Consider the following 26,778-nt stretch of genomic DNA (forward strand, 5'->3'; position numbering starts at 1 on the left):
CTTCCCCCTCCTGACCTAAGCACCTCCCAAAAATCCCATCTCCAAATACTATCACATTGGGCATTAGGATTTCAACATATGAATTTGGGTGGGGGAGGACATAAATATTCAGTCCATGCAATTCATCAATTGGAGAACTGACATAATAAATGACAGTATTTCCATCCTAAAGATATTATGCAGCCATAAAAAGAATGAGATCATTTATAGGTACTGAGCTGAGAAGATGTTTATCATTTATTTTTAAGTGAAAAAGTAATTGCAGAAAAGTTGTAATAGTGCAATTCCAGGTTTAGCAGGAGAAAAACTCTACATATCATGTACGTACTTGTAAATGCATGGGAGAAAGTTATGGAAAGGCACCTACTAAACTACTGGGAGCAGTTTCTACCAGAGAAGGGAATGTGGTTACTAGGAGAGTGACAGGAAGCTTATGCATTTTTACTTTATATAATATGTATTCTATCCTTTTTTTTTTTTTTTAACTTTTTAAGATGAGCATGATTACTTTTATTTCTTCATATTAAAACTCAGCAGGGGTTATATCAATATAGTGGTCTAAACACACTATGTAATTACCCTTACACCCTAAACTCCACTGAAATGATAGAAAATCATCTTTTAAGAGGGCTGCAAAACAACATGGGTCACCATGAGAGGTCCATATATTTTGAGAAATTCCTGTAAGATAGAAAACAGTGGATAGAAGAAAGCTACTACAAAGGTGATATCAGTAATCCCAATAATGACCTACCATGTATAAAGTTCAATAGGGGTCCCAGTATAATTCTCAGGGCACCTGAGAAGCCACATTTGAAAAAGCTGTACTACAGGGTCCAACTCCTCACTCCTTTGCCACATCAACTGAACAGCAGGAAACAAAGGTTTTCTACTTTCAGATTATTACCCTAATTGCTTTTGAAACAAAGTAAGAAACTGAAGCAAAGGCCTCTAGCATGTGAGTTCAAATTGGAGAGGAACCCCATGTAACACAAAGTCAGCTGAGGAGGGGAAATATATGCTGGATTCGACTGCTGTCCTTTCCTTTTATGTAGTGTTTGCTATTAGAATAAAACCTTGAATAAGGATCTCTGAAGTGGGAGTCCTTACAGGTGTGCACTGGCGGTGGCACCTCAGGTAGCTTACAGATGCCCAGAGGAGCTCCCAACCCAGAATATAAGCCAGGAGTATACTCTTCCTCCCCAGATGGTGAGATAGCACCAGATATTTGAAGGAAAACATTTTGAAAAACAGGCTTAAAATTCAGGAAGCAGAAGAATTAAGTCCTGGGGAAAAGTCTCAAATAATAGAATTGTGTATTTAAACTAGAAAAAAAAATTATTATGGTGAAATATTCAAGAGAATATTCGTGAAAGAATAGGCTGATGTGAAACAGAAACATAAAAATTTTCAGAAATAAAAATTATGATTATTAAAGAGGGGAGGGACAAATTAGGGATATGGGATTAAGAGATACAAACTACTATGTATAAAATAGATAAGCAACAATGATATATTGTATAGCACAGGAAATTATAGCCATTATATTATAATAACCTATAATGGAGTATAATCTGCAAAAAATACTGAATCACTATGCTGTACACCTGAAATAAATACAATATTGTAAATCAACTATACATCAATAAAATATTATAATTATTGAAATAAAAATCCTTGATAGAAGTAGCAGAATGGATTTGCTATGATCCAGTCAGTGCGCAGGGAAACTGAGCCCACTGTCTTTACCAGAATGCAGGTCATCATGACAATGTGATGGGCGGAATTGTGTTTCCTCCAAATTCATGTGTTGAAATCCTAACCCCTAGTACCTCAGAATGTAGCTATGTTTGGAGATAGGGCCTTTAAAGAGGTAATTAAGGTTATATTAGGTTATACGGGTGGGCCCTAGCCTGACTGGCGTCCTTATAACAAGAAGAAATTTGGACACACAAAAAGACATACCAGGGATGCATGCCGACAGAGGAAAGGCCATGTGAGGCCACAGCAAGAAGGCAGCCATCTGCAAGCCAAGGAGAGAGACCTTGATCTTGGACTTCTAATCTCCAGAATTGTGAGAAAATAAATTTCTGTAGTTTAAGTCATCCTGTCTGTGGTATTTGATTATGGCAGTCCTAGTAAGCTAATACAGACAGAAACATGGAAAGTATGAGAAAATAGTTAAGAAACACAGAAGATATACCCAGAAGTTTTAGTAAGTATTCACTCAGACTTCCAGATAGGTAGAAGACAGATAATGGAAGAAAGAATATAATCAAGAAAAATTCTTAGAACTGAAAACAAATAAAAGTCTACTAGTTAAAGGAGTTTCAGGTTTGCTGAGCAAGATTCATTTTTAAAAGACCCACACAATTGTGGAATTTAATAAATAAGTCCCAAAAAAAGTGATGTGAGGGTCTCTTTGAATACAGTAATCTATTTCCAAGCAAAATGCACAAACAGTGAGTTTGTTATAGCCTAACAATAGTTCTTGATGTCTTTTCTGTCTCCTGTTGATAGAATCAAGGTTTAGAGCTGGATCAAGGCTTAGAAGCTGCTTCTATAGACCTCTTATTTCTTTTAAATAAGGAAATTGAGTCTCAGAGAGATTAACTGGCTGGGTGTTTATAAAAACATAGTTTCAATTCTTTGACACCCTCTCACAGACCGCCGTAGTGGTGGAGTCTCTGTTCCTTCCCCTGGAATCTGGGTGGGCCTGTGACCACTGGCACTGATACAGTATGGCACTAGGGTTTCCCAGGACAGTCCTGGTTTTGGCACTGCAAAGCTCCCAGGAAACCCCTCAGAACCAGGGAAGTGACCTGAGTGCCTTCCAAGGTTGGATCCTAAAAGGCCAGGCGGCTATCACCTCATTCACTAGGTCTCACTCTTGGAGCCCTGAGGAGCCGTGTAAAGAGTTTGACCATTGTGAGCCTACCAGGTTGGAATGCCCACGCGTAGGTATTTTGATTGACAGTCCCAGCTGAGCTCAGACCTTCAGGCACCTCTCCAAGGTGCCAGAAATGTGAGTGAAGCTCTCTTGGACTCTCTAGAATAGCCCATGCTCTGACTGAGTACCACCAAGTGGCCTCTGTCGACACCACACAGAAGAGAAAGATTCGTCAGCAAGACCTGCCCTTATTACTGACCCTCAAAATCACGAAATATATAAAACTGGTTGTTATTTTAAGCCACTAAATGTGGGGGTTGTTGGCTACATAGCTGTAATTAGAACAGTGGCTGAAATTATCAGTAGATTCTCAGGTCACTTCAGTTCTGGTCCAGTGTTTGGTCTACCACAACTCAGCATTGTGATTTTTTTTTTTTTTAATTTAATTAATTAATTTAAAAATTTTTTTGGCTGCACTGGGTCTTTGTTGCTGTGCGCCGGCTTTCTCTAGCTTGCGGCGAGCAGGGGCTTCTCTTCATTGGGGTGCGCGGGCTTCTCATTGCAGTGGCTTCTCCTGTTGCGAGCACAGGATCTAGGCGCGTGGGCTTCAGTAGTTGTGGCACGTGGGCTCAGTAGTTGTGGTGCATGGGCTTAGTTGCTCCACGGCATGTGAGATCTTCCCAGACCAGGGCTTGAACCCATGTCCCCTGCATTGGCAGGCACATTCTTAACCACTGTGCCACCAGGGGAGTCCCATGATTTTCTTTTTCCTTTCAAAATTACTATAGATTCTCTTCCTGAATTTAGCCATAGCTTTCTAGATATTAGATACACTTATTGGTCTATAGTAAGTGGATGTTAAAGAAAAACTGTCTTTTGATAAAGGAATGATTATAAAGATTTTTTAAAAAGCAGATATCTCTGGCTCACAGTATATTTTTATATCAGTCTTCATCTAATCAGGCAGGGAGAGGAACCAAATAGTAATTTGAGCAGGGAAAGTTTAATATAAATAATTATTAAGTATAGCAGGGGATTGTAGTAATGAGGGACTGGCTAGTAAGAAGTTAAGAGAACTTTAAAAAAATGTAAGAATAAAAGATATAATATGTAATATAATATCAGAAATAATACAATATAGTACAACCACTATCCCTAGTGCTGAGATAAAGCACCCAAGGAAGCGTTCTCTGTTCCCTCACACCCAGAACTGAGATCCAGACCTTTTGGAGACCACATGGCCTTGGTTCATTGGATGGCGGAGGAGTCTTTGCAGGGCCATGCCAGCAGAACTTGCAGGAAATCTGCCCCCTAGAGTGTTGGTGAAATCTGTACACGGGGAATTATCTCACAAGAGGTGTTTAGCAATGGTGCTGGCCACCGGGGTGCCAAGGGAGGTTGCTGGTCACCATATACTGCAGGAGCAGTGTTATGCTGCAGGAGCCTGGTGAGTGAATATGCTAGAACCAGGATACAAAACCCTTCCCTTCTGCAATGTCTCTCTAGTGCCATCTACTAACAAAGTTTAACATTGTGCCAGCTGGCAAGGAGAACTATTTAAAAGGCTCAGATCCACTTTCACCAAGTGGGCAAAAAGGATGAATTCAGAGCCGAGTAACTCAAATAACTGTGATAATTTTTATGAAATATACATCAAGATTTTGCTTTATCATGTCTTGAACCTCTCATACCAACTTCTGTAAAGGATTATCCAGATGTTTTCAAAATGTGCATATTTTAGATGGTGATGGTCATATTGAAATATCAAACTCATTTTCCAGTCATAACTTTTATGTGAATACCATTTTTGTAGAGTACCAAAACATTAAATGTTGTTTCCAAAATTATTATTAAAAACCCCATTCGTGACAGTAAATAGGCACAAGGTTTTAGGGAGATGGGGATATTCTAAAATTAGATGTGGTGATGGTTGCAAATTTCTGTAAATGTACTAAAATTCATTGAATTGTACACTTAAAATGGGTAAATCTTACGGTACATAAATTATATCTCAATAAAATTGTTTTTTTTTTCAGTCAGACACTAATTATATGCTAAACTTTTCAAAATAGACAATATATATTTAAAGGTCTGAGAAGTGCTAGGTAACCTGTTTTTCCACTGCTAATTCATTTAATAGTTTTAAGACTTATCAGATATTACATGCATATCCAGTGCCTACATTTTTTCCTTTTTATAATATTTTTTCCAGAGCTCCAATATTTCATGACTTCCATAAATCTTTTCTGACTCCTCTTGTGAATGATATACCACTTCTAATTATTTTTTCCATTAGAACATCTTTGAATGTTTTGGGAAATATTTTTAGAATATTTTGTATAATCATCTTTAGTATATAGTTTGATTCTGTTGGCAGCAAAATGATATTTATCATCCTAGGAACTTTCCTCTTTCTTACTCACTATTTATGCTATTGAATTTAAATAAATTTTCTGAGATGGCTGCTGAGGTTGCAGATTATTTTTGTTTTCTTTTCTTCTTGAAACCGTCTCATCTTGGAAGTTTTGTTTGTGACCTGGTGTTACCTATGGTTTTGACAACCTTGCTGCTGGAACTGGACATCCTGAGCCCTGTTTTCTGATACTGACCTATGCCTCAGCTAAGGGATGCAGGGAGTTCATTAATTAGTTTCTTGTTTCTAGAGTGCAAAGGTTAATCACTTTGTAGAATTACGTTCATCCCTAAGTGACCATACAACTTTTAAAAAAAATTTGCAAGTAAAATATAAAAAATGGGTCCTTTTCAAGAATGAACCAATAAAGTTCTTTTTTGTATTAAGTCTAGCACAGTGTCTGGAATATAGTTTGGTGTTTGATAAATGATATTTAAGTAAAGGAATAAAATAACAATGTAAAATAAACTAGTGAGATTTTAATGGGGTCAGCTACATTTTATATTGAGGCAGGTGCCTCAAATGTGGATCAATGACAAACCTTCACTTTGGGTTTACAAATAGCTGTAAATACAGAAGCCTTTTACCTTAGACACATATGATCCAGTGGGATGTAAAGTTGAAATGGAAAGTTCCTTCTTACTTTTATCGTCTAAACCCTGTTAAGAAAGGGAGAGACTAATTTAATACAATACACTCATTAAAATTTTTATACTTTGGCCAGATAAATCTGTTCTAATATCCCAAGTTTCTTTTTCCTTAACTCATCAGCTTCCCAGAAAGTTACAGGATATACTGAATTATTAAGAGCTCTAGGTGTCTGAATAAAAAATTCTGATTATCTGGGTCTCTATTCATATTAGCTATTTCACTTCATTGCCTGCTAAGACTGTTCTGGGTTCCACTGAGGTCCTTATGATCCTGCTGCATGCGGGGCAGTCTCCTTGTTCAAGCAGCTCCCTGAGTCTCCACTTAACTCCCTCCACTTTGGGTTTTCTGTGCTAGAAATACTTGTTCATGACGGAATGGTTCTGCGGCAGACACAGCTGAATGGTCTCTCCTTCCCTGTCCCTCCTGTCTCAGCTCAGATCTGTGTTCATCAATTAACCTCTAAAACTTCAACTCCTCTCTCTACCGATTCCTTTCTCTCAAAATGGATGTTGAAGGCTGTTTCATATTAACAACAACAATAAAAGTCTTCTCCCAGACCCTCTTCAAACTACCCTCTCTATTCCCTTTCAACAGCAAGCTTCTAAGAAGAGTAGGCTTCATTTGATCTCTTGATTTGCTCCCCTCTGTTTCCGTCCTGAACCCATTGGTTTTTGCTACCATTTTGCTTATGTTGCTCTTTCTACGATCACTAAGTCTTTCTCCAATGTCTTCTCTAAGTAAAAACCAATGGAGGTTTTTCAGTCTTACACTTACTTGATTTTCCCGATGCATTTTGAATTGTTGATCACTGTCTCCTTCGCAGAAGTATCCCTTCCCTGTTGGTTTTTTGCTTTTCTTTTTATTCTCTCTGCTCACTCATTCATCATTCAAGCAGTTGTATTTTCTGCCCCAAATTTAGATGTTGGTGTTCCCCAGGGAGACCATTTTTGACCCTGTGTTCTGTTTGTTGACATTTTTTGCTTCAATCAACATGTTTTCACTCATAAAGACCTATCTTTCAACAGGTTTACATTCACAAAGACCTCTCCCTGTTCTGGTTAATTTATTTAATTTGGCTGTAGAGTATTCTTGTAGAAATTGTACTTTCTAAGTTGAGAGTTTCTAAGTTCAGAGTTGGTTTACTACATGTTTATTGTTATCATTTGTCCACTGAATTTACTTGTTGGCTTGAATATTATCTCAGTACACCTTGAGCTGCTCATTAACCATTATGATCCCCTACGTTTTCTGGGAATCCTTTCTACTCTTCTCACATTTAGAAGTTCAATATAAGTTCATTAATTTAACAAACATATTTTGAAAATTACAATTTCCAAGAACTCTGCCAGGCATCATGGATGATATGATTCATTTACTACCTTCTGGACTTTTCTGACTACCTTCTCTTTATTTATATATATATATATATATATATATATATATATATATATATATATATATATATATATATATATGACTGTAAATTAACTTATAAGAGATTTAAGAGTTTTCCATAGGCCTACTAAAGCTAGGCCACTCATTGCCTTGTGATAAACTCAGACTTCTCATCACAGGGGATAAAGACCATCCTCCAGTCCAGTCTGGCTGAGAGCACCCTTTTATACATTATAAAAGGCTGCCCTTTCTTAGGCTGACACAGCACAGAGCCAGAGCACATAGCTTGGTGAACAGAGCATGAGCTGGATGTCAGCTTCCATAGTTCCCGCACCAAAACACCTCTCTGCAGATTCATAATGGCCCTATTACAATAAGACTTCAACCTACATCTGACCGCCATTCCTCCCCTTCAGGGTCCCTGTGATCTAGGTAAGCTGAACTAACACGGCTGTTCTCTTCTTTTTTGCCTCTATGCCTATGTTCGCTGTGTTTCCTCTTCTTGGCGTGACCTTCCTCCAGCTGCATCCTAATGTGGGATAACAATTTCACCTACTTCTTTCCTAGAGTCTGTACTGACTCTTTAGGTAATGTTAGCTCTTCTTCTTCCCCAAAGTAATACTTTTTTACTGACTATCATAATTTAAATCCTCTCTGGAGTTTGGCAAGTGTCTTACCTCAACTATGAAATTTGAAGCATCTCTAGATCAGAGATGATGTCTTATTCCTTTTTGTATTTTCTGTGAACCTGTATAACACAATAGAGGTTGAATGAATATCTCAAACTTAATCTCAGGAAATGAGTTAATATTTATAAAATGCTTAGCTTAGTGCCTTTCACAGAGTAAGTGCTATACAGGTGTTTGTTAAGTAAAATGAAAGGTTGCCAGGTCATGAGTTTGGATTTTAGAGGACTATTGTTATTATAATTAATGATAATTGTGTCCATAATTTATTTATAGACTCAGAAGTACTTTCCTCTTTTATCACTAGACTTTTAGTAATGTAGAACCGCAGAGAGAAACATTGCTTTCTTTTTATATTCTATTCCTTTTTCTAATTACGTATCCTTTCTCTCACAATGATAGTTAAATCTCATTATATTTAATGATTTATCCATTTTCTGCTATAACAGTTTTATCAGTGACTCCTTGTGTTATAATCTCATTATTTCACAAAATTATATCCTATTTGTTAAGAATAGTAACAGTTACCATGATTTCATCTTCTTCAATGCTCTTTTTAATCTCAGTGTCATAGCCTTCTTTGTGTAAAGATTAAACATTTTTCTCTTCATTTAGTCTAATTCTTTTCAGTGTTGCTTATATTATATAGTGTCTTTCACTGTATGTTACTATTTTAAAGAATTTAATTCTGTATCTGAACTGTTGGTTTCATTTCTACAACTCTTTTTCTTTGAATAAGACAGAAAACATGCCCTGAAGAAATCTAAATTACCAAATAATTTTTTCTTTCCCCCAGTGTATAATATACCTGCGATGAAATGTTGAATCTTCATTTCTTAATTTCTATTGAATATATTTCTATGTGGGATTGATTTTTTTCCTTTTTGATTGAAATAGTTTATATAGAAAGTTACAAAGTGTTCAAATAGTGCATGTTGAAAATATAAGTAGAACATTACAGTTTTTTACCATATATAGCCCAGGGAGTGAATTTGACCTAAAACAAATAAACAAACAAAAACCTGAGTAAGCAAATGGTAGGAAGCCCGTATAATCTGCTCCCGCTTGTTTGTATACACAGTATTGTCATTTGAGAGAATTTTACCCTATTAGGTTAATGCCAAAAATGTTCCAAAGCCAAGGAATAAATTGTGTTTCTGAATAGCTCTTCCTTCTCAAAGACCTAGTAGCTTTTCATCTTACACTTTTAACATAGAAATTTCCAAGTATATATGTGTGTATTACATAAAGAATAATATTATGATTCCAATGTATACATCACCAGTCTCAAAAATGACCAGTCTTATGTCATTTTTAACCTCACTCTGCTACCCATTGTTGTAATTTTTTTTTAATGTTTAAAACATTTCAGTTGCATAATAACAAGAAACTGATTTTCTTTTTTTTAATCCTGAGTCTTAGGTGCCACATCTTCTGCTTGGCATAGTATTAATCTCTGGTGGAAAGAAGACACAGTGGCTTTTCTTTGATTGAAAAGCAGTTGAATTCACTATTCTTTCAGGAAGAGAAGTCACCAGTCACCTGCTCATGTTTCTATGCTCAACCAAATGGGTGGAACTGTTGTCTGGAACCATGTGTGGGTGGCAGTCAAGTGCAGTGGTTAAGCAACCAGACTCGGGCCAGGCTTCCTACATTAAATCTTGGCTCCACCAAGATTTGCTTTGTTACTTGAAAACACTCCTTATCTTTTCTCTGTCTCAGTCTCCTCATCTGATGATGATATCTCATGGGGCTGTTATGAAGATTAAATGAATCAATACATACGAAGAATTAAGAAGAATTTCGGGAACATGGTAAGTCGCACATATATTTCCCGTTATTATTCACTATCTTAAATTACAGACCTCTTTCAAGTTTGAAAAAGTTGTGCATCCTTAAGACATTTGTGGGGTTTGGGGGATAACAATGTAAAATATTGAACAATTAAAAAAATTATGGATAAGATGCCTTAATTATGAAGGAAAATACATTGTCTCCTTTGCTCCTAAAAATTGTTTGACTCGATTACTTTTCAGTATTAAGTGTTTTAATTTCATGTTTTAAATTTTAAAAATCTCAGAGAAAAAAATTCTAGTTGGGACAGGTAATGTTTCAGAAAAAAAAATTAAAGCATGTCTTAGAACAGTTTGTTCATTTAACTTGTGTGGGAATTCCTCTAAAATCCAAGGGAACACCATGAGAACCCAAATAAATAGAAAACATTAAAATACGGTTAGAAGAAATGTCCCTGGACATTAAATTCCATTCTTACCAGATCCCCAATATGATCATTACGCTTTCAAAGTGTTTAAAAAGAATACAAGGTTCTTCCCTGGATGATTTTAAGAATCTTGAAAAAAGACGGAGGAAAGAAAAGAAAGGTGATTAAAATAGTTTTGGAAGAAGAGGGTCCCCAGAGCAGGCTGGTATGCAGTGTTCATTGAGCTGAAGAAACCTTAACATACTGGCCCAGGAATCAGCCAATCAGGAGGCTGGGAACCATATTTCCATAATGATGATTGGCTGGTGGACTGGAGGCTCAGCTGAGCTGAGGATGGGACAGAAATGCTCTGTTGAGAAAATAGCAAAACAACTTTCTGGCTTTCTGTTGTTTATTGCATATTCTCCAAATGATTGTAGTGATTCATCCTTTAGGAAAGCTTGTTTTGAAAACAAAAGAGGCACAGTTGTTCACAACGAAAGTGATACTCAGCAGCCAAGGAGCTGAGTATAATTGTACTCTTTTATTTTTCTTTAACATAAACCTGTCTCCTGATTTTTTCTAACCAAGTAAGTGAAGACTTCCTAGGCGATTCATAAGGGTTTGATTTAAATTATAAATTAGACAGGGGCTACAATTTCTGATACGCTTTCATCCTTGCTTTATTAATCTGTCAGCTTTGTGAAGTACGCACAAATACAATGTAGTTTGTAAAGTGTGGGGAAAGTCCTTAAATTCTAGCGCCAAAAGCGTATGAAATACTCTCACAATTAACGGGATTCTGCTACCCTCCAAAAAGAAGCTATGTTAGGAAATCTTTTTCATGTAGTCATATACGTATGAAAGCAAGAGATACATTTATCAACGTATTTGGTGTTACTCTCACAAATGTTTACACATACATAAAAATCCACTGTCATTAAGTCATAGAGATTTTTGAAAACAGCCAAAGGGGGAGCAGAAAAGGGGAGGCAAGGAGGAAAGATGGAGTAGAACACGGCTGTACCCTGCTGCCTTTTGGCCCTCTCCTGCTTGGTGGTTTGTATTTTGTTGTAGTTGTTTTAGATTCAAATAGAGCATTGACAACATTTCACCTCCACATTTTTAAACTTAGTTTTACAATCATTTTTTCCACAAACCATCTTTCTGGAAATGAGAATAATTCTATAATGCAGATTAAGCAGAAGTATTTTTCAGTTTCTCCCAGTGACCATTCCTTGGCTAGCTAACAGACCAGCCATTCAGAAGCAATTTTCTTCAGGCTGAAATTATGTGCTGACCGTAGCAGATCACTTCCCATAATAACCCTTCCCCCACCCAATGCTAAATACAATCTGTCTCCTACCCACTGTAATAACGTGCAAATGACTGTAATTTTGCAGACAAGAAACAGCCCAAAGTGAAACGTGTCTAAACAGAGGTCGATTTGAAAAATCAGGGCTATTACCTAAATCTGTAAAATACATATTGTAATAAAACCAGCAACAGCAATCTCCAATAAGTAGTTTTAAAAAAATGTAACTTGTGTTTTGATCTTCTTTATGCACCCGATCTCCACTGGCATAAAAGAAAAATCCTTTTCCAGAAATGGTTTCATTACATGCGATGTAAATTGCCTTCCTTTGCTAACTGATCTGCAGACCTTGCTTGGGCACCCGTTCAGATATAGTAGCGCACACCACACCAGAAAGACCGGGCAAGCAGAGGTAAGATTTCAGATACTTAACACTGACCTACATCACAGTTCTCTCAATGTGAGCAGTATGCAGATGTTTTCCTTTAGAAGAATGTGCTGCTTTGCAATATTTTGCTGGGTTCCCTAGGACTGTATGGCATAAAAGGGACAAGATTTGCTGCTTTTCCTTTTGGATTCTTTTCAGGTTGAGGTTTGGGAGAAGGAATGGGGAAATACCGACACATATAGGGAGAAACTCCTCCTTTAACTTTACAGTTCTTTACTATTAAAATTCATTGTAGTCGTGAGTCTCAGAGCATGGAAAATTTGCTTTATATCATTTCAATTTGTTTAAGCAAAACCGTGTTATAAAGGTTTGGAAGATAGACATCATTCTCCCTCCCTTGGATGTAGAGTCCCTTTGTTTAACACTGAGGAGTTTAAATTGAAGGTGAACTAATAGAGCATAGAAATGACCTGAAGAGTTAACACAGCTGTGTTTTACAGTGTGTGTGTGAATGTCTGTATTCACAAAATGTATATCAGAATGTCCATGAGTCTCTCATGAGGAGTCTTCCATGGCAGGGTGAATACCATCCGTGTCTTGCTTCCCTAAGTACTTCCCCCATTCCCATGGGGATGAAATAAAATGTTTCTGTGTCAGGTCTTCTCTCTCCACTAGACATCTGCTTCTTGGCACTCTTTTTTGGTCCAGTGATATTTCAGGATATTGCAAAAACGTCAAATGTTTCACTGAGAACACTGCTTATCTCTTTTTGGGGACAGTTGTTTAGAGATGGATATTGTTAATAATACAGAAACTTGAATTGGATTTAGGAAGCATGTGTGAAAAGACAGAGTTTTCTCTAAAAGACCTTTCCTCAGTAGCAAGTTAGGATGTTATCCCTAGGTAAAGAGAAGAACATCTAGTGTTTGTGCGGGTGTCTTAATAAATCACCAATTCCATATTCCCTAGAAACCAGGTCACTTGCCCACAGCCTTGAGGCAGGTCTGTTCATAACCAAGCCCAGACAGATAAGACCCTTTCTCCACAATCTTCCTGGGCAGCCAGAAAGTTTCTCATTATGTCTAAATTAAGTTTATTTTCTCATAAGTCCATTCCCAGGTAGGTTTTTTTTTTTTTTTAATAACTTTGCTTTCCACTTTCCCCCCTTGGTCTTGAGTAACTCTCTAGTGTCAAAGTTGGCATAGATTTAGAAAAGTGAGACCCACGTATAGACTGCCTTCCAAATAAACAAAAATCCAAGAAATTATTTCTGATCCTTTTATGATATAGCACAAATCAGAGGAAATAGGCACCCAAGAAAGACCACTGTGTTTTCCTGTGTTACTGCCTGAAGCCCCTGGCCTCAGCATTGAGCTCTTTGCCCTTAAAAAGGAGGAAAAGTCTTGTGCCAGGATCTTCTGATCACCTAGTAATGGAAGCAGTACGAGCAGCACAGCTGGTGGTGGTGGTTAGTGGAGATGGGATAGCACTCTTTAACTGCTCCTTTTACACTATCTTTCTGCTCCTCCCACCTCTTCTTTCCTCCTAGACGCCTTTCCAGACAGCTCCTCCCCTCTGCATCATCTCTGAGTAGACACGCACTAAGATGTAAAATTACAAAGTATACATGTTATACAATAGTGTACTGGTATTATCAGCTATATGCGTGTGGATATCAGTACGCAGACTAGTATGTTCCCTATCATCTTGATAAGAGAAGCAGATAAAATTTTCTTCTCTAAAATATGGTAGAACTTCCCAATTTTGTGAGGGGAGTAGCTCTGATTTTCTAAGCCGGTAGTTAATTATCTTAGTTTCATTCATCAATTAGCTGATAGCCCTCTGATGTCTCTTGATTGGCCCCTTTGTCAAACAAAACAAAACAAACACACACAAAGCCAGCAGAACAACTCTGGTTGATTCAAGTCTCTAGGCAGAACTTGGAGGGCAGGAGGTGGGGGCGGGGTGCGAAGGGAGTGTGGAGATGTTGGAATGGAAGGAAAATGCTTGAATTTATCAAAAATGGTTTGGGTTAAATATGTGGTTGAATTTGGCATAAGCCTTTATCTTTAACCAGGTGGGGTTTATTAAAAAGGTTGAAGAATTAGGGTTAGGTATTGAAGTTAGGGTTAGATCAGATTATTTGAGTATTAGGAAGCCTAAACTTTGGTTTTAGTTACACTAAATCTATGCTGCAGAGCCTGTGATTTGCTTTTACCAAGGGAGTGTGTTGGAGGAGTTGCTTCTACCCTTCATGAACTTCAGCAGGTCTTATTTTCTATGCTTTTTCAAGTCCAGTTGTTTTAAAAGCTAATTATTGATTTTTCCAAGCTGACTATACAGGGTAGCCATGGGCTTCCAAAGATGGAAATACTCCAGGGACATAGGAAGTGTCTGAGTGATCTGGTCCTTTGAGGAACCACTCTTCTAAAAGAAGAAAAGTTAAAAATCAACGTGCATGTTCTGTTAGCAGTGGGACACACACAGATTGTAAAATCTGTACGTTCAAAAGTATAAAACAAATATGAAAGTTAAAATAGACGATAAGTGGGTATCAGATTATCTTCTCTGCCCTATTTGTTAATGTACAGCTTTGTTTTGAAAATAAATCTATTTAGGCAGATCTAAGGACTATTATAGATTGCATTCCTCTAGTTTATGTACCCCAGCAAAGGATGGAAACTGCTGTTTATTACTATTTTAGCATCAAATCGAGTTCATCTTGGGTAGTGAAACAACTAATTGGCATTTAAAAAAAAATGAACTAAATACATCGAAAGCTCAAACACGAGTCAATAGACATTACTTAAAACATGTGACATAAATATTTTTATTGATCCACAAAGTCATCACTGAATATTTACATCATAAGCAATCTTCTGCTAGCTCTAATTCACTTTATATGTCCATTTGACTCAGTTAAGACACATTCTTAAATTGCGATTGTCATGTGGAAATTACAAACCCGGTAGTGCTGCATCTTTAACACTTCGGATCATGACGCTTTCAATTAAATTCAGTGCACCCTTTAGCTTTAAAATTTCCATATTACAGCTCCTAAAAGTGATGGAAAATAACAATGAAAAATTAAAACTAAAAGTGCTTTAAAGTCTTAATATATATAAATACATTAGCTTAAGTATATTAGCGGTTACAGTACAATACTTGTTATTGTTAAACTTGTTATTTCATATTAACCTCTCGTCCTGTGACCTCAGAGTCCCATTAACTTGGTTGCTGGCATTTGTCCTACAATACATTCTAAAATATTTTTGTGTTCTTGGTGGATTGCACGGTGTTGCGTTCAGAGGACTTTGACACCGGCTCTCCCCAAGAGAGGGTTAAATATTTGGGGAAGGGGAACTCTGACAGTCCCTCGGCTTAAAAATGGTACTGGGACTGTTTAACGGGTTAATCTTCCTAGTATATTTATCTCCCACAAATCGATTTTTTAAAAAATGAGACTGGCCCGAAGTGTTAACATGGTTGGCCGGGACCTCATTAAAAAATTTTTTTTAAATTTTTTTGGAGCTGCCTAGGACCAGGTGGAAAAGCTTTGTTACTAATTCCAGGGAAGAACCTTTCACGTAGTGGTGGTTAAATGGTTGCCAGCTTTCACACTTCATTGCTTGTGGACCAGAAGCCTGGGAACAAAAGGGTTACTTGTTTCCCCACCACCGCCTTCACCCCCAGATCGATTTTTCTTATTTAATCAGCGAGTAAAATGAGAGACACAAGGAAAAAAAAAAAAAAAAACATTGAAAGAAGGGCAAAGTGGCGGGAGGAGGGTTGAAAGCCAGAAGGTGCAATACAGAAAATCAGTCCCGGGAGTTCGCGCTGCCGAGTCCTTGCAACACGGAAGGGAAGCCGGCAAAACGCTCGCAGTCATTTCCACACAGCCAGCCTCCCTTTTCTCCTCGCTACGCGCTAGTGGCTCATTTGGCTTCCCTCTGCCACCGAGCGATCACATACATTATTTCCCCCAAGATAACACAATCAAACTTATATTTACCGACATCCTCTCCTCGCAGCCTGTTTGAGATTTGTTTTAATAAATAAGTGTTTTATGTGAATGATGTAGTAATTGAAACGGGCGCACCATTTTTTTTTTTTTTTTTCATCTTACTGCAGGAGGTTCCTCAACCCCAATCTGGTTGGAAAATAAAACGCTTTGTCTCCACAACCGCCCCCCACCGGACCCCCACCCGCTCTCAGTGTGTGTTTTATACGTGTGTATATCTCAACCCCCTACAGTAGCCAAGAGAAAGCAGCTAGCCAATGAGAGAGCCCAGTTTCATAAAAGCTGCTCTCTGATTGGCCCGATGAGAAAGGGCAATGGGAACAAAGAAAAGTCCCTTTCAGGTATAGAGGCTGAGAGCTCCTTTTGCTCCACTCCCCCTGTGTGTGTGTTGTGTTTCAGTCCTGATTTCAGTGTTGCAGAACAAGCTTGTTGTGTGTGTGCACCAGGGGAATTTTTCTTTTCTTTTTTTTTTAATTTGAATTTTTGTTTTTATAAAAAATACACAGGCCGGTCTGTGACATTTGATGGTCCATCTTCTTTAATAATAAATTTGTTGAAGAGATTATAATTTCCAAAATAAAGCGGCTGCAACCAAACACATTCAATGCAGTTAGAAGGAAAAGGTCAACTCGATCCAATACAGACCGTAAGTACGGTTGCGTGGTGTGTCTCTATATAGCACTTAGCGGGGACTTCATGCAGGGGAATGTGCGAGTTTTATGCATTGAAATGAGGAACTAGTTACAGGGTTTGGCTTTTGCATTGAGAACAACAATCCAAGAAGGGTGAATTTTTATTCAGTGGAGGGTGAAGCATTTGTAACTTCTTCACACAAATTAAGCCTGACTGGGCACTCGGGGTAACTTAGAGTAAACTACCTTTGGGGCTCTAACCCAAGGAGACAAAAAGTGACACAGTTACAAATCTTGATCTGCAGTGTCCATTCTCTAGCGCACCTCACCCCTCCCTCTCCTATCCTAGCTGGGCAGGACCCTCTTCCAAACTGAACCAGGAAAATGGGGGCAAGGGCAGAACAAGCCGATTTCTGTCTCTTGTCACATCTAGTGCCCAATAATTTAATATTAAACAAGGGAATAGTCACCAATTACCTGTAATGGTTATAATTACCATTTTCCACCTCCTTAAAAAAGCAAGCAGCAAAAACACCATTAAGGGAAAAAAATGCCCCACCCAACCCAAACAAACCCGCAAATAGTAACAATGGTGTGTTTATTACAGGACCTGGATTGGGAGCTAGCAAAATGTTTTTCTTTGTTTAAGACATGGGGGGGGGTCCCTAAAATCCAAGTAGCGTGGAGGTGCCCTCCCCCCCTCGCCTAGTCGTCCCTATCCCTGGCCCCTTGGCAAAGACGACAAATTGGAGATAAGCTGAGGAAAGGTTTATAAGGTGTTTCTTTAAAACATCTGCTTTGCTCTTGTACTCATTACATTTCACTCCTTCCGAACTTCCGAGAGCCTAGATCTGCGAGAAATGTTTCACATTCATAACTTGTAGCTGCTCCCACTGCAAGGGCGGGGGTGGGGGGAGGCGGCGGGGGGGGGAGAGAGTGTGTGCAGGGGGAGGGGAGAGACCTTCAGCTTTTTTTTAAAGACCAGATCAGTATTTTCTTGATACGCTTGTCACCATTTTTGTTCTCACGACAACCAATTGAGCCCTTGATCCTCACGTGATGTGAAAGGCTTGCACTGTAACAAAATCGCTCCTTTTAGATGGTTGGTTGTTGCTAACTCGCCCATCCCCCTCCCCCAGCCCCGACATTTCCAGCAAAGCGACTCTCCACTTCCAATCCATCAACAATTCATTACTGCTTTTAGCTTCCAAACGCCAGCTAATTAAAAATACTAAGCCAAGCTCCGGGGCCATCTGACTAAACACAGGAGGGGGGTGGGTGAGGGAGGAGAAGGAGGAGAGGAAAATAAACAAAAAGGAGACGCACCGTTTGCTGAGACTATAAACGGGAAAAACTGTCCTGAAAAAGGTCGCCTTAAAAAAAAAATCTTTTTTTGACTCTAATTATCGAATTACCACATGACTGATCGGCTTGAACGACAGCGGATTTTTTCCCCCCTCGGGGACTATACTAGGAACTCGGTTCCTTTTTCTTAAAACAACATAAAACAGGAAAACATCACATCCTTTAGGTTTCGAAGACTGAAACAATTTTAAACGCCGTTATTTTCCCCACCCCGCCGCCTCCCGGCCCCCACCCTGAGTGAATGCTGGTATAACTGGTTTATCAGCTCACTGAATCATCTGCTCCCCTCCCCCTCCACACCTTTCTTTTTCTCCTCTTGCTCGACTTCTCATCCCACCCTTTCCTCCACCTCCTCCTCCCTCTCCTCCTCCTCCTCCTCCCTCCCTCCCTCCCTCTCCCTCCCCCATCCCCTTCCCCCTCCTTTCCTCTTAAGTTAGTTCAAGAAATCAAATCTGTCAGGACGGGCGGAAAAATGCCACTTCCCGACTAACAGGCGGAATCCAGCCCAGATTTTCAGTCCTTTCTTCTTATTCTTTCTTCCCTTTCACTAATTTATCCCGATGTTAGCACATTCTGTCTTGTTACTAGCGGACGCCTGTAGGTTTGCTACATGGGATCATTACTTACTGATCACGGTGACTCTGAAGTCTGGAACTGAAGGCGGAATGAGAAGTTGGGAAAACTTTTTTCTCTAAGCTCTCTCTTTTTTAAAAACTATTATTCTCGATGCTTGTTAAGAGGAAAAAAACCCTTTGGTGCTTCTGTTGTGAATGTGAAACATTATCTTCCAGCTGTACAGTGACACATTTTTTTAAGGAGAAAAGGACTGATCCGTTTGCCAAAAGGGGGGTGGGGAAGTGGAATAATGTTATCGAGTGATTATTCTGGCTGAGATGTGTTATTTGGTTCCTTCCTTCTTGATCATTTGGTGTTTAAGTAAAATGAGGCACAGGCTTGTTTGCCGAGTGGAGTGGGAAAGGCATTTTGATTTGCTGGCCTAATTAAAAAATGATAAAGGAGTAAAGGTAAGCAATGTCTGTGTGTGTGTGTGTATGTATATTTATTTATTTTTTCCTTGACAATCAACTGTTAAAAAGGGGCTGATCCCTTTAAAAACCGTTTTAACTGATCTTTGTCAAACACACACTCATTTGCGGTCATTGAGGCCACCTTGGCGCAGATCACTTAAAGTGTATGTCTTAATCAGTTTCCCGTACCGTCAGTAGCACCATATTTAACAGATTGAGCCAGTCTGTGACCTAGGAATACGGTAGAATTGTTTAGATGTAATTTCTTTTTCTCAAAAGGCATATATTTAGCCTTTTATTTGACACAGTCTTTTCTAAAATAGAGAAATGCTCTTAAAGACGTGTGTGTGTATTTCAAAAATAAAATTGTATAAACTGTTGGGGAAGAGAGGATGGGGGTGGGGTATGTGTATGGGGGCGTTATTGGTTGTTTTTTTCTGTTCCTTACTGGGAACAAAAACCAGATTGCCCAGACAATTTGTAAAAAGAAGTAATAAAATTAGAAATGAGGAAAATTTAGCAACATCATTCTGAAACTAGCCTTAGAGAACGTCCAGGGTCTGGTCTTTTAAAAATTGCAAGATCTAGGACATGTTTAAGGACGTTTAAGTCGTGTTCCTTCCTCTTGTCCGAGTGTTCAGGCTGTGTTTCTGGGGTTGTTACCATGTGTATGTGCTAGAAAAAAAAATCCTAAACTCTTTTTTTTTTTTTTTTCCCTTAAACCTTTCTGGACTTGACTCAGCTCCTTAAGATATTTTAATGCTTTTTAAAAAGTGATTATCCTTGTGTTGTTGATAAAGGGCTTTTCTTTTTTAGCTACTGTAAGATGCTTACTGTCATGGGTACGTTTTTTGGGTTTGGTTATTTTTCTTTAAACCTGATATTGGACTGTGGAGACAATACATGAGCCACCTTCCTCACCATCCTTCCCTGTACCCCTCACTGACTCCCCAGTATTAATGGTTTTTTATTCTGGTAACACCCAGACAAGAAATATTCGACTTTTCCCCCCTTCACAGGAAAAGGTGGACCTGGACTGAAGGGTGTAAAACCCCTGGACCCATTCCTGGGGCAGGAAAAAGAAGAGGAAGATTAGAAGATTTTTTTTTTTTTTTTTTTTTAAGAGAAAGCCCAGCGGAGCTAAACGAATGTCCCCTCATCTCCAAAGGAAAGTTCATCGGATTTTTATTCTAGAGAGCTCATCTTCAGGATGTCAGTGAACATTTCTACGGCAGGAAAGGGTGTGGATCCAAATACGGTTGATACTTATGACAGTGGCGATGATTGGGAAATCGGGGTTGGAAATTTAATAATTGATTTGGACGCTGATTTGGAGAAGGACAGACAGAAATTTGAAATGAATAATTCCACCACCACCACTAGCAGCAGCAACTCTAAGGATTGTGGAGGTCTGGCCTCCAGTGGGGCCGGTGCTACCGCAGCCTTAGCGGATGGCCTAAAATTTGCTTCTGTTCAGACCTCTGCTCCCCAGGGGAATTCACACAAAGAGACCAGCAAATCAAAAGTGAAAAGGAGTAAAACTTCTAAGGATGCTAATAAATCTCTGCCTTCTGCTGCCTTGTATGGGATTCCCGAGATCAGCGGCACTGGCAAGAGGCAGGAAGTCCAAGGGCGCCCTGGAGAGGCAACTGGCATGAATTCAGCGCTGGGTCAAAGTGTGAGCGGCGGCGGCGGCGGCGGCGGCGGCGGCGGCAACCCGAACAGCAATAGTACCAGCGCCGGCACCTCCGCTGCCACCGCGGGGACGGCCTCCTGCGGGAAAAGCAAAGAGGAGAAGCCAGGTAAAAGCCAGAGCAGCCGAGGCGCCAAGCGGGATAAGGATGCGGGGAAATCCAGGAAGGACAAGCACGACCTGCTTCAGGGCCACCAGAATGGCAGTGGCAGCCAGGCCCCTTCCGGGGGCCTCTATGGCTTTGGGGCCAAGAGCAATGGAGGTGGCGCGAGCCCCTTCCACTGCGGGGGCACTGGGAGTGGCAGCGTCGCGGCTGCTGGGGAAGTTAGCAAAAGTGCCCCGGATTCAGGGCTCATGGGAAACTCTATGTTGGTAAAGAAGGAAGAGGAGGAGGAGGAGAGCCACAGGCGAATCAAGAAACTGAAAACTGAGAAGGTAGGATAAAGACGCCTTCCTAGATCTCCTACTTTCCTCTTTGTGTGCATTTGTGTGGGTGCGTGGTGGGTGGGGACGTGCCTCTATGTGCCTTACACTTCGTGCTTTCTGGTTCTTTGTGAGATTTCTCTTCCGTGCATCCTTTCTGTGAACTTTTGGTATGGGGCAGCTTACTTGGGTGCAGTGTTTAGCTCTTGCTTTTCTGCTGCGGCTGCTTGTGGTGCTACTGTTTGGGTCCCCAGGTGGGAGGGTCTGGGGGTTCCAAGTACCTTTTGCCCTGCAGAAGGGCTCTTGGCCAGTCAGCCCGTTGCGGTGTGCTTTTAACAGAAAACCTGCTCCTGTACCCACTTACCTCTTGTCCTGATTGCTCCCCTAAGGAGAACTGTCTTCTGTTTTAATTTACACGTCCTAGTGTTTCTGGTAATGTGTCCTTAGGTGCACGGTTCACGTTGCCTCCCCGGAGAGGTATGTCGAGGATTCGAATTTACACTCCACGCTCCACCCATTTATTTTTTCATGATATTCTCCAAAATAGTCTCGTCATAGGAGATTGTACTGTTATTGGTCCCGAATGAAACCTTGGTCTCCTAGGGTCAGCGGTTTCATAACCGTGTAGCAAGAATGGAATGGTTTTGGTGGCCGCCAGGACTCTTTCCTTGTTCCCTTGCTCAGTTCTTAGCTGGAGATTTAAGAGTGTTATCACTTGGATTTCTTGCTTGACCAGGGAGCTGAAAGGTTGGTAAGAAAAGTGAAATGGACTTGGTGGATTGGTGTGCTGAAAGGTGAAAACGGAGCCAAAAGATACCCGAAATGCATGTTGCATTTGAGCGGTGGGGAGCGTTGATTTCGGTAAATCGGACCCTTTTTCCCATCTTTGTCATTGTCGGAAAGTCTAGTGAGACACTGCCCTCGAAAAATTGCCCCTCGTGTTGTGCTGCTTTGTGCTGGAGGCCTAGGACTTACTGGTCTGGCAATTACTGTGCATTAAGTGATGTCCCAGAGGTGAAGGCGCTCTGTCCACAGAGCAGGTTGGGAGTGAACTGGGGGAGTGAGTGCTGTCTCTATAAAATTAACCTTTAATTCTACAGATTGTGCCTTGCAGAAGCAAATGCGTATCATGTGGTTCGTGGCATGGTTGTTTGGATATATGCTTATTAAACAATTTGATTTTTGCTATTTCTCACTTGATCAGAATTGTGAAATGTCTTTGGGTGATTATTTCCGTGTACAACTTCTCACTGCTGTCTATTTAAACCTTTTTCTTCTTGCAGGAATAAAGTTTCGGTTTTATGATTTTAGAAGTCGATGAAGGTACATTAAGGTGTAGATGATGCCAAAATCTCAAAAAGCCTCTGAACGCCTGCTTCTTCTATCCATATTCCCTTGGTCAGACAGCATTTTACACTGATGAATTTAAATGCATTAAAAAAAATCCAGGTTTCGATTCTGATGCTGAAATGTGGAGTTTCACATAATTTCTGCTAAAAGGCGTTCTGAAGTCTTCTTATTAGTACAGTAGAGCATTTACTTTTGTTGCCAGTAGTCTTCAAATTGCAGTTCTAATCTGCCCTAACTATCTAGATGAATTGCCCTAATCCAGTGCTCACAATGGCTGTGGTTAAGGAGTCAGAGCCATTTGATTGGATTCACTGCTGCCTGGAATGTGGGAGGTACTGCCCTTAGCCTTTTAATCTTCCAGCCAAATGTTCACAGTCAACAATTTTGTTTAGCTGGCAATCGGAACATTTCAGTATCTCAAAGGCTGCTGTCATGGCAACTGAGATGAGAGCGTGGTGTCGGTTCTCCAGTTTTTGTGTTCTTTTCACTTTCCAGTCACACAGGAAACTGGATGAAAAATGGAAGAATTAAGTTATTCATATACATGCAACTCATCTTCAGTCAGAGGAGTATAAGTGTGATAATATGAATTACCTAAATAAAGAGCAAACAAGTCATGATGGGTCTGGGGTGGAGGAGGGGAGGCCAGCACAGTGCATTTAGATTCATACCACTGCCAACCGTAGCTGCTGGTAGGGGCACAGGGCCCCTTCAGGGATGGCTCTGAGGGGCTTGAATACTGCAGTGTGGGCCATTCTCTGTCAAGCTATGGTGCTGGCTCAGGATCTGGAAGCCTGTTCCTTCAGCTTTCCTCCCCATGCCCACTGCACCCCAGAAGGACTTCTCTTAAGAACGCTTTCCTCCTTGGCACACAGAAATGGCACTCCCTTGTACAAATGCCACCCAGGGAAGTCACTCTAATTCCACTAACTCTTGGTTGTGTAAAATTCGACTTCAATTTAGAAAATATTTCCTAATGACAGGAGGAGACCTCTTGAGGCGGGAAAGATTTAGTAGGACAAGCTTTACCTGGCAAAATAATTCGACACCGAGGCATCCTTTGAGAAAGGTTTTTTTGATGTTTTTGTACAGTGTTTTAATTTCAGCCTTGTTTGATTATCTGGGTTTGTGAAGAGTAAGTGTCTTAAGAGTGAAGGTGGTTAATTTTCAGCAATAGGATGTGGCTCGTGAAGGGGTCAAATGCGAAAACCGAAGGGAGGTGTAATGTGGTGTGCGTGCTTTTTTCTTTTTCTTTTTCCTGGCTGGATGGTTCCAGGAGATTCATAAGACTTGCTGTCACCGGTGAATTTTCACAGCATGCTTCTATGTCTATTTTTGGTCTGTTTATTCTGTTTCTTCACTACACAAAGTCATGTAAAACATGATAAATTGGACCTTATGAAAGGTCCAATTATGAAATTAAATCAATGAGCGTTCTAGTCCTTTATGTGGAAACCACAAGTATGTTGTAAAAGTCGCCACTCTCTTAATATGTGAACAAAATCAAAACATGCCATAATTCTAAGATACTTGAGCTGTATTTCTATAGCCCATTTTGTGGTTAAGCCACCAGTGACGTGTCTGAATAAGTAGATTTGACGGGTTGGCTTTTGGTTGTTAAAACCTGCTTCCCCACCTGCCCCCTCCTTTTCTTTTGAAGCATAATAGCCTGTATTGAGGCTCTTCTGCATGTATCCTCCTTAACCGTCTTACAGTTTTGACCTATCAGACGCAGGCATTCGGCTGGGCTAATAGTTCAGTACAGTACATGGGTTTATTTGATCGCTGGGATATTCTAAAATACATACAAGAATTCTTAAAAACAGCTGAGACTTCAGATAACACGTGAAGAGCATAGGAGATCTTATGGTTGGGTCTTAGGGTTCTGACTATTCAGTATGCATTTAGAAAAGAGAATGATTTGAGTAATATCATGCTGCTTTCATTAAGCTGGTCCTTAACAGCCTAAGTGTGGGCTCTACAAATGGACCTGTCTATAAAGGATATCATTCATTTTATTTTATTCTCTTGTAGAAGCCTTTTTACACTTCACTAGGGAATTCTGGCACATTTTCTAAGTGAGTGTGAGTAGCTGAAGAACATGTTTTGATTAATAAGTTTTGTGGATGATATGCTTCCCCCCAAATGTAGTGCCCCCTACAAATTCTGCTTAGAGAGTGCAGTTTATCTACTGTGAAATAAAAGGGCAGAAAGGTCACTTGCTATAATTAAAGAACAAAGTCCATTGTTGTTGGACAGCAAACTGTTTTGAAAGCTACATAAGGGATTTAGCTGTTAAAAACGTTGGTAACTAAGGGTGGTTCCCAATCAGCATTGATTCAGCTCCTTTCTTTTCTATAGGCTTCCTCGGAGGCTGACAGGACTTTTGCGGTGGGTGCAGAGGGGCTGCCCTTTCCCCAAGGAAGGTTTCTGTGAGACCCCATGGAAGCTTGGAATATTTGCATAACCAGGCACATCACCGGGTTCTGAGCACAGTATTTGTAATCTGCTGGGCTTGCTGGAGAAATTTAAAAAATTACTCAGCAACTGATCAAGATTGTGCTAAAAGAGATAAATAATGTTTAGCAACTTTTAATAACTTTGCAAATAGTCTGTAAAAAAAAAAAAAAAAGAGGCGGGGAGGGATTGATTGTCCAAATGTCATGAGGTTAAGAATGCTCTTCAAGTGAAATTGCTTGGCTGCAAGATGGTTTTAATTAGGGTGTTATAAAGACGTATTTTTCCTAAGCAGCATTTTATAGTTAGTAAATGAAATCTATGCCGAAAGTGCTAAGCAGAAATCTCCCTAACCACAGAGGTGTTCAATAACCAGATTCAAACAACATGGAAAGAACCATCTGTTCTTCGTTTTCAGCATGAAAAACAAGGATTGAACGGCTGAGATTTGCTCCAATTTTGACTGTCTGTGTGTGCGTTTTTTTTAATTTAAAAAAGTTCACCTGGTACTTCATAGAAACTCGAAATTGCAGTAATATGAGCAACACTGTGAAAACACGTGTTCCTACATTTATTTTAACCAGTTCCACTTTTATTTAAAAGATTTCCAGAAGCCCAGTCATTGAACACTTTATAATGGTTATTCAGTTCCTGCAGGCAATCACAATGAGGGGTCAGTTCTTCAAAGATCTAACTATTTAGTCAGTATCTGAATTATTCTGTCAATTTTCCCCCTGGAGGCAAGGGGGTGGGGGCAAAGGCTCTCCCAGGCTAACTCTGGTCAGCGTTTATCGGTTAATCTAATTGTACGTGGTAGCAACACCTGGACCGATGTTTGTTCTACGTAGACCTTGCTCTGGTTCAGAGCAAGGATTGTTGATCATGAGGGAAATATTCTTTTAACACTGATAACTTTGGAGTCCTTGACTTTTAGATGCTAAGCTTCTGGCTTCTGGTTTTAGTAAGAGCCCTGGGTAAAACATTATCCGGCCTTTGTTTGAGGTCTTTTCTAGAAGCTAATGACTGGGCTTGTGCCTCCCTCAGATAAATGACATTATCTCTGAGTGGGCTGACAGGAAACAGACATGTTAATGGTGAAGCTGCGGGGAGGATCTGCCCGGGTTCTGACAAAAGAGTGGAGAAGGGACCCCTGGTTGTGGTCATTAACACATAATGCATTCTTGCTCTTCCTAAGAGGCCCTTGATAATTGGAAAGCTATTTTAGCCACAAGCACTTAAATCATAAATCCACCACTCCTAGTTCCTTTGCATTCTTTAAAAGTAGCAAAGTAATGTGTTTTTTGTTAACAAGTGTGTGATCTGGTTTTTAAAAATGGTGGCAGTTCTAGGAGGTGTGGTAATGACGTTTGCGAGGGCTGCACATCCCACTGCTTTTATCAGATGGGATCTCTCTTTGTCTTTCACCAGGGCTCAGTCATCCCTCTACTTTAGTAAACGAACAAGTGGGTCCAAAAAGTAAGAAGAAATCATTTTTATGCTTGAAGATGTCTCATGGAGAGGGATAAAATCTGTTTTTTCTAAGTTGGGCAAAAGATTTTGCTCAGTGATTTGAATGTAATGAAACCTGCCTTTTGAAGTGTATGTTTAAAAAGTCATGGGTATAATTGAGTTTCAATGCAGTTTAAACTCTCTGCTTCTTGAACAGAGATAATTGCCATGTTGAACACACTCTAGAGGTGTAGAAGAGGTGGAAGGATCATGTTATTCTATTCTTTAATATTAAGCACTGGAAGTTTTTCATAGTAATTACTGTAGCACAACATAGTTTTGATTGCCAGCACTCTGAACTTGACGGTGATCTGAACATCAGGGGTTTTGCTTGAATACTAAACAGTTTATTCCTAAGTTAC

At 39.8% G+C, this 26,778-nt stretch overlaps 1 protein-coding gene across 1 annotated transcript in view; it reads left to right on the plus strand.

Annotated features, from left to right (window-relative positions):
• The first annotated feature begins 18,995 nt into the window (after positions 1-18,995).
• The window catches only part of ZNF608 (zinc finger protein 608), a 101,169-nt gene continuing 93,386 nt past the window's right edge, over positions 18,996-26,778 (plus strand). Inside the window, exon 1 of the mRNA XM_082455525.1 lies at positions 18,996-21,112. Coding sequence (XP_082311651.1) covers positions 20,195-21,112 — 918 coding nt within the window. The 5' untranslated portion in view covers positions 18,996-20,194. The remainder of the gene's footprint in view (positions 21,113-26,778) is intronic.

This window comes from Balaenoptera physalus (assembly GCF_965194825.1).
Source record: "Balaenoptera physalus genome assembly, chromosome: 3".
Classification (NCBI taxonomy): Eukaryota; Metazoa; Chordata; class Mammalia; order Artiodactyla; family Balaenopteridae; genus Balaenoptera; species Balaenoptera physalus.